At 27.3% G+C, this 12256-nt stretch overlaps 2 protein-coding genes across 3 annotated transcripts; one reads left to right on the forward strand and one right to left on the reverse strand.

The window, feature by feature from the left end:
• Positions 1-1660: 1660 nt before the first annotated feature.
• Positions 1661-2630, reverse strand: OCT59_017008 (uncharacterized protein; the record flags this gene model as incomplete). 2 transcript variants are annotated; one of them, XM_066146070.1, is made up of 2 exons in its annotated part: positions 1661-2102; positions 2206-2630. In XM_066146070.1, the coding sequence occupies 2 exons, from the start codon at positions 2628-2630 to the stop codon at positions 1661-1663; spliced, it is 867 nt and encodes a 288-aa protein (XP_066003797.1). The 2 variants fall into 2 exon arrangements, with proteins under 2 accessions (XP_066003797.1, XP_066003798.1); XM_066146071.1 differs by lacking the exon at positions 2206-2630 and having other exon boundaries at positions 1661-1996.
• A 6519-nt stretch (positions 2631-9149) lies between these two features.
• On the forward strand, positions 9150-9767 carry OCT59_017009 (uncharacterized protein; the record flags this gene model as incomplete). Its single annotated transcript, XM_025329129.2, has 1 exon — positions 9150-9767. One exon carries the CDS (start codon positions 9150-9152, stop codon positions 9765-9767), a length of 618 nt encoding a protein of 205 aa, XP_025178610.1.
• Positions 9768-12256: the final 2489 nt, after the last annotated feature.

The following is a 12256-nucleotide window of genomic DNA, read 5'->3' on the forward strand; positions in this document are numbered from 1 at the left end:
TTATTAAATAAACCTATAATCTATTAACGTTAACAGTTAATATATTGAAAATTGCATGAGACCGATATTATAATATAACCGTTATTTATGTACTCACATAGTAAATATACCACATCCTTTCGGAATAAGTATTATTAAAGAATTTTGATAAATAGATTTCGTATTTTCCTTTGCCCGGAATATAATGCCGGCCAAAACAGAAATCTATGGGAAACCGTACGTTCATTCATTGGATAATTATTACTATTATTGGATTGACAAAGCTCATTTAATAATCACCTCGCATCCTTGGAAACTCCCTTTTTTATAATATTTTGTGATGAATGTGAACAGATAATGCTCACAAGATAAAAAAAAAATTTTTTTATTCTAGTTGTTGAATTATTGTTGATTATTACAACAAATTCGTTTAAAAAATTTTTTTTTATTTTAAATTACCATAAACTAAAAAAATATGAAAAATAAAATTACGAAAAATAAAATTATGAGGATTTCGGCCTCATAAATATACAAAAGTAAAATCTATATAGTAGAACAAGATTTATGTATCGTTTTGAGTAAATCAAATTTAACTTTATCTTAAGAAACTGTCAAATTTTTTCATTTATAATACATATATGAGATGGAAAGTCAGAAATAATATATTGTAAAAAGAAGATTAAAAATTTGGATTTGAGTGTTATTAGAATTTAGGAATAAAAATCAAAAAAAAATTTAGTCGATAAAAGAAATGATATAACGTAAGTTCCCTCAATAAAAGACACTCTGCACATCCTTCTTAATTTAATTATATGAAAGAGGAATGTATTTCCTCGTGATTTCGGTAAACATTACACTTCCGAATTGATCTACCAAATAAGTAATATATGAATGAAAAAAATACAAGGCTGAATTTGTGATATCAATGTGACTTATTTGTTTTGGAGCACAATTATACAAAATACGGAGCATACCGATTTTCTCTGAGTTCAATTTCTCCGAGTCCGTCACTCTGAGGGCACAGCAATGAGTTCGTAAAGCATTAACCTTTAAAGGCTCTCGCCATTTTTATCGTTATAGTTTTGCTTTAATTGCGATTTTAACGTTCTTAATCGCTTAATAAACATTTATAGCTTAACCTTGCAATATCATCGTTTTCAAAATAGTATAGCTTTATATATTGCATTAAAAAAAGAATATCAGATTACCGGGAAAAAACCGGAAATATATTGGTACTTGAATATTTGATCACAAATTAAGACGCAAAATAGTCTTACAATTTTAAAAATAAATATTTTCACCCTTACTTTTTTACACCACATTTCCTCACTTAGAGTCTAGAAACTTTATTAAAAGAATTAATTTTTAATAAACATCTTATTGTGTACATTCTTTATTAACTATTTAAATTAATATTTATAATTCTTAGAAGTTTACTAATTGTAATTACCAATCCGAAGAAAAAGAGAGTTTTACTACTTTCTTTTTTATAATTATAATTATACAACTTATTATTAAAAAAAAAATAAAATAAAATAAAATTTAATTACTAGAAAAGTGAACCTAATTATTTTTTCTTCTATTAACACATACTTAGAATATTATTGTTGCAAAGAAGTAACTTGACAATTATAATCTCCAACTCCATTTATGTCTTGATGAATGACATCATTTCCGGACATTACATTGTCGATGTTTGTGGCGTATTAATTCCTTCGAGAAAAGTGGTTGCGTTTTCGCCGGAATTTAATCTCATTTGTCTTTCAGGAATATAGAGATAAAAAGGGAGAACCTGCTTCAAATTTAATTCGAGATTAAATTTTTTATGTGAAGTTAATAATATATTACATTCACGTTTTAGATCATCTAAAAAATCTATTCCATAAATTTTCTTATTTAATAAGTTTACAATTAAATGATGTGACATTATTTTACATGCAACATGATAACCTGTATTTGGATCCAGATAAAAGAACTCGTAATCGTAATCTTCATCATACATTCGTTGTAAAACCATTTCACAAGTTACATGATAAAAATTATCATCATGTGGTGGTTGATAAAATAATTTAATATCATTAGAAATTGTGTAGGCTTCTAAAGTAAATGCAACGCGCGAGTCGCTGATAGGTTGAATAATTTATCAGTGATTTTTGAGCGTTAATATAAAAATTTTAATGTCTTTTTTAATACAAATTCTTAGAATTTCATAAATACGTTACGAACCTTTCAAAAATTCGATCTTGTAAAGAAGGAAGTGCGTTCTTCAAGCTCATCTCGAGATCTATTTTTTGATCTCGCGTCAATGTATATTTGCGTTTTAGGTCATTTGTATTAAAATCTATACTATAAAATTCTTTATTCAATATATCTACAATCAAAGTATTTGATAATAATTTGCATATAACATGATAACTTGCATTTGAATTTTGGTAAAAGAACTCGTAATCATATTCATCTTCCAAGGAAATGAGATTTTCCAAATTTTGAAATTGTAAAACCATTTTACAAGTTATATGATAAAAATTATTATCATTTGGTTGTAAGTAAAAAAATCTAAATTCATTTAACTTCGAAATTTGTTCCAACGATATTTGACTTATTATATCTAAATTGATCGATGTAGCAGTATTCGTGTTGCTTTGAGACATTGTACTTTATGTTGAAAATAATTAAACATAAAATAAAACTCTGTATAATAATACTGTATTTTTAAAGAATATATACCATATATACTGTATATGTAAAATGACTTTTCGGTCCACTAAAATCGAATTTTGTCAAAATAAAGTAATGTGAAAATATATATATATAATTTTGATTTTTTAATGTAACGACGGAATTATCTTTCAATATATATATATATATTAAGCGAATTAGTGGAGAAAAGAGAGAAAAAAAAAATTAAAATCCAAAATGAAAAGACGTGGTTATTAATTTGGTTCGTTATATATAATAGTAATTATTTAATTATTCTAATTATTTAAAAAAAAAAAAATTTTTTTTTATTTATTATGGCAATTTAATTTTAATAGAATAACTTGTACTACTAACTAATTTCAAAAAGCAATTTTGCGTTTTACTTTTTATTACGTTGTGTATGTACATTTCTTAAAGTTGGACATTAAATGATAAACTGGCATTATAATAAGTCTAGTAATAAAATATAATACAGACGATCTTTAAATGATAAAATACAACTAAGAGAATGATTCTGACCGGTCGACGTTATTTGTAAGAGTCGCATTCATTTCATCGACAATTACAGACTTTTCACCGACAGTGTCATTTCGCAAACAAATGTTTCACCGACAATCATCTTACCAACATGGGAATTTAGGATTAGAGTTAGGGTTAGGTAAGGAAATTATAGTATTAAGGTTAGGATAAGTGGATTAGGATTTCAAAACTGTCAGTAAATGATCCTGTCGGGTGAAACCCTGCATTATTTATGTTTACAATTAATAAATTACTAATTCAAAAATTTTTTTATCAAACTATACAAGTTATAATTTCATTAGGTAATTTAATTTTTGATTAAACTTATGATATATCATAAAGGGATGGTTGGCTTTTAAACGCAAAAGTTGGTGCCGGTGCTTTATAATTATTTATGAGTTCATTTTGTCTTATGAATTTAAGCAATTTTGAAAAAAATGTTGTTAATAATTAACTGAGGATCTTTAAGGATAAAATTATGCGATAGAAATAATTAGATAATAGATGGTGTAATAGGTAATAAATAAAAATAGAACGCAATATAGTAGAAATAGCATTCTTATTAAGATTTTGAAAGAAAACTGTATAACACTAAATAAATTTTTACCTTCGCATAAAATCTAATGCAAATTTAATAACAAAATCATATTTGGTTGTTCTATATATGTTTCTTCGAATTAAAGTTTTATAAATGATTGATTAGTGTTGAAGGCTTATGTGACGCAAAATGTCACGTGCCTATAATTTTTTTGTTAAATTTTGTAGCGGTACCAGATCACAACGATAAGCCATTAAATTAACATCTCTCATAATTTATATAACATAATACAATATACACTGTAAGTAAAAATTTTTTCTTTGGCATTTTTGAAATTAGTGCTTCGATCCGGATGGGATTTTAACGGATCAATCCGCGGTTTACTATGGTTTGGCAACGGTTTATTTGAGTTGGAGCTATAAGTTTGGCCAAAATTAATAAAATTTGTAGAAGAATAATTTTTTTAAATCTGACAAAAATTATAGTTTGACAAAAATAATAGAAAAATGTTGTGATGCTAATCAACGGATCAATCCGGATCGAAGCACTATTTGAAATTACCATTCACGATTACACCACTTGATTCATAAGTTTTATTAATATATAAAGTTAATAAATACATTAATTATCATTCAGAGCTCTTTCAAATTCTGTGGATGAAACAGAATAATCGGATTTATCATAGAAAAAAGTTATTGAATACTCACAATATCGAACATTATATTCATTAATTTAGTAAATTTGCTAACTTGCTGTTTCTTACTTTCCTGCATTTCTACTATATCTCCCAGATCCTCACAAAAATTTCATCCTTTTGTAATGCCATCTTCAAAATCTCCTTCTTTTCTTCCTTATTTCCTCGATCTCTTCAAAATGAAATCAATCATTTCATTGCATTTTCTTTTTTCTGGTTGAGCTTTGTTCATGATTGACTCCTCTGTATCCTCCGTAGCTGCCTTTTCATCGATTGCCGAGCAATTTCTCCATCCACCTTTTCTCTAAAAGCATCCTTGTAATTTCCTCCTAATGTTAAATAAAAAAAAAATCAATATAATTATATACACACACAACACCTTAGTGTGAAGTTACATAAATATTTACCAATACAGGCAAGGCGCTCCAGCAACCTTTTTCGTTCATAGAAATTCCATGCACCATTTTATGTCATACTTTTTCTTTATAGTTCTTTAATATATTAATTGGGTTTACTTTGTACTCACCGTGGACCGATTTTTATAAAAAAATTCCAACATTTTTAATTATAAAATTTAATATACTTAGAAGGTCAGAGTTTCAGGAATCAGGGCTTAGAGGGGATTCTGTCTCTTTGTGAAAGCTTCCACAACCTTTGCAGGAATGATATTTTCATTTTTGATAAGGAACTTATATAGCTCCCTTTTGATGACGGTATAGAATCTTTCGACAATTGCTCCCTAGCATTCTCTTAAGAGTGAGAACATTTCGTTTATTAGTGGTGGTAATAACGAACAAGTGTTTTTCTTGATTTCCATTTTATTTATCCTTGTTTTTTTGAATCTTGCAGTGTTAAGATGCCACTTCTTTTAACCAACCAGAAATTTTTACATGAGCTGGGGACTTTTTACAGAATTCTTCATCATTTTTTACAATATCTTTTAGTGATTTGTATATTGACTCTTTAGATACCCTCAGCGGACAGTTAATATATAATTTGTTAATTGTTGATTTGAGAGTATTATCTCAACAGTACCAGATTTTTGCAACCACAAACAAATTTTCGTTGAAAAATAATCAAAGATTGTTTACAAAACATGAAAAAATGTGGTATTAAATGATGCAATTTTATCATTATATTTATATTCATCAATAAATAATTAGACAAATACAAAATACATCATTGGCACAAGGAAAATTTGCACTCCAAAGGTATAAATGGATGAAATAACTTGATCTGCGCATAATTTATAATATAGTGATTAATTATGGCGCGCCGATGTGGACAGATTGGTATTTTATTAATACCAACTCCTGCTATTTAAAATAATACTAGCACTTGTATTTTAAAATTACTGAATTTGCCTAAAATGGCAATTCCTTTTTATATTATTAGACAGATTTGTATTTGTTTAATACCAAATTTCTCTAATTAAATATTACCAACTCTTGTAATTTTAAAATTAGTAGATCTTTTTTCTTTAATAGACAGATTCATATTTTTTTATTGCCTCCTTTTTTCATTAGAAGATCTTTTTTCTTTAATAGACAGATTTGTATTTTTTATTATTAGCTCTGACGATCATTTTTATTCGCTAAATCTCACCGCAGGTGATCCTTACCGCAGGTGATTTTATTCCGGCCAAATTATAATTCCAGCTGGAGTTAATTGTGTAACCTAATAAAAAGTTTTGACTTTTTTAGTAACAATGTGGTATAAAAATTGCACCAATGAGTTCGGAAGATGCCCGTTTCTAATCAAATATGCAGTTAAATTTTGTGTAGCCTCACTGAATAAATCACTTTACTTAAAAAATCTATTTCGTAATGGTCAAAAGTGGTCTATTTGACCTTAAAAGTGGTCAAACTTGACCTTATTGATGGTTAAAAGTGGTCAAATGACCATCAGTTGCCTTAATTGATGGTCAAAAGTAGTCTATTTGGTGGTCAAATGTAACCATCAGCTACCTTAATTGATGGTTAAAAGTGGTCAAACGTGGCCATCAGCTGCCTTAATTGATGGTCAAAAGTGGTCAAATATGCCCTCGCCTTTAACTACCAATTATTAGTATAACCAAACAGAAATTTTCGAAAAATTTCTATGTGCTATATGACCACTTTTTAGGGTCAAATAGACCACTTTTGACCATCAATTAAGGTAGCTGATGGTCACGTTTGCCACTTTTAAGGTCAAATAGACCACTTTTGACCATTACGAAATAGATTTCTTAAGTAAAGTGATTTATTCAGTGAGGATACACAAAATTTAACTGCATATTTACTTATAAACGGGTATCTTCCGGATCTATTAGTGCAATATTTATACCACATTGTAACTAAAAAAAATCAAAAACTTTTTTATTAGGTTACACAATTGAATTTGGCTGGAATTATAATTTGACCGGTGAAATCACCTGCGGTGAGATTTAGCAGATCTGCTAATGAATAAAAATGATCGTCAGAGCTAATAATAAAAAATATAAATCTGTCTGGTAAAGAAAAAAGATCTGCTAATAAAAAAAGGGGATAATAAAAAATATAAATCTGTCTATTGAAGAAAAAAAGATCTGCCAATTTTAAAATTACTAGAGTTGGTAATATTTAATTAGAGAAAGTTCGTAATAAATAAATATGAATCTGTCTAATAATGCAAAAAGAAATTGCCATTTTAGACAAAAATCTGCCACTTGCAGTAATATTAAAATACATGAGCTGGTATTATTTAAATAGTGGAAGTTGGTATTAAAAAAATACCAATCTGTCCACGTCGGCGCGCCATAATTAATTAATCAATTAAATATTACTAGTGTTAAATTTCCTAATATGTTGATATAATGATTAAACCAGTTAGTACGTGACATAGATTACAAATCAAATGGTTTTGACTTTTGACCCTGTTGGGATTTAAATTATTTATGCCCGTTCTGTTTTGCTAAAAATAAATTTGGACTGAACAAGGCCATTGTATAAAACTGTATTGTAATATTTTACTTTGCCAAGGATAGATTTATAATAATATAAATAAAAAATCGGGTTTAATATTAAATAAGAATATCGAACCTTCTTAAAATAACCGCAGTATACTCTTTATCACAACTGGATAAATATTTTCCTGTACTAACATGTCTTAAAGCTATGATGGAATAATCCGAAACAATTTTTTTAAATGTTCTAATTAATTCATCCGTGTAATATAGAATAGAATATATATTTATATTATTGGATATTAAAGATATTAAGGAGCTAGGCGTTGTGATTTAAATTATATTCCTTTATATTATTCTTGTGAAAAGTGTACTGGTTACGCATAATAAGTAGTAGTGCGCGATATAGAATATAAATTACGTGGATAAGTGAGATTACATAATCATAAAAAAAATTTTTTTCACTAGTTTGTGAAAAGAATGTATAGTACCCAACAATCCCGACATTCAAAATTTTCAAGTGTCCACCATATTTCGAATTTTGCTGTAACAAAAAAGAAAGAAATCGTTCATGGGGATCTCATAAGTAGATTATTTTGATTTATTTTACAATATTGCGTAATTAATACATTCTTTTTTTCTATACCTTAATACATAAAGATGCAATAAAATTGTCAGATTTCAAGCGTTCATTTGAAATAGGAAAGGGCCACAACAATAATGGAGAACATGGTATAATACCTTATGTGGACCAGATATGAAATACTTTCAGACAATGATTCCTTTGAAGTTTTCGTATTCCAAACTAATTGTGACCCATTTAAATAGAATGTTGGGAGCACGAATCAGATAACTTCTTTCCCAATTTTATAGTGCGTGATATAATAATAGATTTAATACTCAAAGCGGCATTTTTAATTGCGGTTACAAGTTGCAGTTTCAGTCGAAGCGGCTGCTGCTTTGGTCATAGAAAGTCACTAATTGACCAAATCTCAAGCAATATAGTGCAAGAGACTTATCCAGCTTTACTTTTGATTTTTGATTGTAGGCAGTTAATGGATCCATTTAATAGAGTTCTAATCCGAGGATCGATGGATGGACACATTTTGACAATTATACATAGATTTAATTAATTTAAGTCAAGATTTTTTTTGAGATATCTTCGGATTCTACTCCAATATAGTAATATTAAAATCCGGTTCAATTATAAAATGGAGAAGAAATTCAACTCGGATCGAAAATCCATCCGATCGGATGAAAAATTCAATCCGAAACGAATTTCTCTTTTTTTTTTATTATTAACAACACTCTTAAATTTACTATATTGTGTATTGAGATATGATCTTAGTGTATCTGAAAAAATCCTTTACCTTTATTGATTAAATCCACATGCAAATTGCCAAAATATTCCCATCCGTCGTGGTGATGTCACCATTTTGAAACGCTAGGTATAGTAAAAGAGGTACAAACACGTGACTATCATTACTATTTATAGTTAACCATTAAATACAAATTGTAGACCAAATTAAGCTTGTGCTCCTATTTTGATTCAAATATTTAAATTATTTTTTTAAAGAAAAATTCATAATAAATCTGCAACGCTCTTTATAGTTACTAACTTTTTGAGCAATGATATTCTAATTTTTTTTTGTTTGTCTGTTTTTTTTACTTGCATCAAGTATTATGCATATTATGAGCGAAGAAAATGCAGTCACGCGACTGCAAAAATATTATTCATTATTTTTTATATATTTGCCACTTTTTGATCATAGTTTATTAAAAAAAAAAAAAACTCAATGAGTACTTCTCAAGAAAACAATATTTTACCGTCATCTCCATTGCCTTACGAGAACTTGTCTCCCATGGCTTCTGCAACTAGCTCACGTAATAATAATATACAGCAGCCAATAGCTCCAAGTCTAGCTTTCTTTTACAATCCACCAAGTTTTCTCATAAGTTACCACATTACTTGCGAAGAAATACCAGTGTCCTTTGAACTGGTATATCAATTAACAAATGATGCCGATGACCGAGCTTATAATTATGTTCTACCTGATAGCTATGTATTTTATCACAGTCAATTTAATACGAAAAAAATTTATCGAGTAACTTGTGAATTAGCTTCGTCCCAATTTTTAAATAAAAGATTTTATAATATGGAATATAACCAGCAGAGTAATCAACAACATCAACAACAACAAGAAATTTCTCTAACACACTTTAAATTTCACTTGAAGCAATTTTTAACTAATTACTTGGCGCATGGAAATATGGTGCATGATAATTTTAGTGATGAAACCATGGATGGTCCACCTTCTTTTCGAAATACTACTAATGGCGATTATACTCAAGATTATGAGAATAATCCTTCGTTATTCAACCCAAACATCGATAATATTCAACAAGACGTTTAAGATTTTTTTATTAGGAATTTATTATTATTATTATTATTATTATTATTATTTATAAGAAAAATCTTTCGATTTATAGTGAGTCTAAAGATATTGCTTACTAAAAGATTTCTCAATGGATTTATTAGACGAAAGAATCATATCAACTTTCATTATGCAATAATTATAGCTATAAAATAAAATTTAATTAGTGCCGTTTTCTCTCTTTTTTTAATCTAAGTTTATCTCAAAGCAAGTTAGAAATAAAATTATGGTATATTGTAAATAAGAATAAAATTCATAGTAATTTTTTTTCGATTTAAATTACATGAATTTTTATCATTTATATTATAATAAAATGTATGATCAGAAGAAAGTGAATCAATATTTTCACAAGTAATATGGTAAATTTGATAATCGTTTGGTGGATTGTAAAAGAAAGTCATTCTAAAGTTATTATCTGAATAATTGTTGGTCAGTTGAGTTAGTTGAGTACAACCTCGCACGTAAACAGTCATTTTATAAAGATAAAGGTCATAAGATTAAATTTACTGCTGGAGAAATTTTTTTTTTTTTAACCAAAAAGAAAATTATTAGTAGACATATTTATACTAAAATGATGTATTATTTAGCTGATCAATATATATACAAATTGTGAAACATCTTAAAATAGACTTTTTATAATGGCCAATGTGTAATCCCCTGATCGGCACCATTTACACGATTATAAATTTTATATGTATTTATTTATCCATTCCTAAGGAGATTTTGTAGTATTGATTATACTATAATAGACGGATTTGAAAATTTGAGTAATTCAGAAAGATTTGCATTTCCAAATGAGAAAACTTTCTTTTAATTTATTCGTAATCTCAATTCTCAATATTATTTTTTAAGTAATAGTAATAGTTCCGAAGCTTTTAAAATTTAATCATTTTTTAAAATCTTTTAAATGAAAAAAAAAAACCAAGTGAAAGAAAATAGGATTCAACAATAAAATACACTATATTTGTACTCATGATATACTATAAAACACTATTGTGTAAATGGCAGGGGATAAATCCTGGCTAATTGGAATAGTAAAATGATCGGCCTATCGGCCGATCATTTATCCGATTCTAGTAAAATTTTACTTATGCTGGATATAAATAATTACCTAGCGGTGCGGATTGCGCCCAGATTAGAAATATTACAAAACTTTCACAGTAAGCTTGTCTTGTCAGACAACCTATATATAAGGTATGAGAGTGCTTATGCTGAAACAATCTAAAAATTAAAAAAATAAATAAATAAAAACACAACTAGCTATATGCTGTACTTCTGTAACTGAAAATGTTTTGAAGGACAAAATCACCAATATAAATATCATTCTTTTACCCCTTAAAAAAATACATACAGGACATACAACGTTTTATTATGTAACAAAAATTTTACGATTGTTTATTTGAACGAGATTGAATTTATTATCCTTCTTTCTAATACAGATAACGATTTAATATAAATCTATAGAGTACCATATGTTAAATACTTATCGTCAATTTATTTTTAGGCTACTAATGCCAAGTTATTACATACGTAAATAAATTATCGATACAATTATAATTAGTGCACCGCAGCCTTTAAATTATGCTATAATTTTAAAATTAACGTTCTAGTTTACATTATGAAATTTATTTTGATATTTCATTGCACTTTGTTTTTTAAAACTTTTAAATCAGGAGAGGAAAAAGTACAAATTTGAGACGAGCTAAAATAGTTGCAAAGAGATGACCGATCTTTGTTTTGAAATATTGTATGATGATTTGAAAGAACCATTAATGGAAAAATTTTATTTCATTATAAAAAATTTATTTAAAAACTAACAATAACGAATAATACGTTGATATTATAAATAAATAATTAATTATACTCTAGTTAAATATGAGTTTTTAACCTCAATATATCATCGTAAGCCACAATGAATTATTATTTTTTGAATAATATAAATAGTAGGTTAACAAAGGTAAATGAAAAAACGATTTGAAATATGACGTTTATTCGTGTAATTTTAGTTAAAATTTCTACGTATCCATTGAACGTATAGTTAGCTTATTTCGCTGTAAAACAGTTCCTTTTGTACCAATTTTTTTTTCCAACGAAGATTTTATTTACTATTTATTTATTTTTTAAGTCTTAATTCAGTAAAATTTACTCGAGTAGAATAAAATTACAATCTTTGAAGTCAATTTATTGAATCTGTAATTTGTCATTAGTTGTTCCTGAGCGTCAAATAAACGAACCAATTATATTGGCGAAATTCCACGATAACAATGGCGGGTAATAAATTTAAAAATTATAAATAATTTGCAGAGTCTGATGCGAGCATGAAAATAAATAGTTTTATTTATTTGACTTAGTATAAATTCAATGATAACGGATATGTTAGAAATTAGATTATTAAACGAAAAATTTAACTGATATGTTTTCTAGTATATTTTTTTTTATCTCTAAAAATTTTTCATTCTCTTAATACA

Source organism: Rhizophagus irregularis, chromosome 25, assembly GCF_026210795.1.
Source record: "Rhizophagus irregularis chromosome 25, complete sequence".
Lineage (NCBI taxonomy): Eukaryota > Fungi > Glomeromycota > Glomeromycetes > Glomerales > Glomeraceae > Rhizophagus > Rhizophagus irregularis.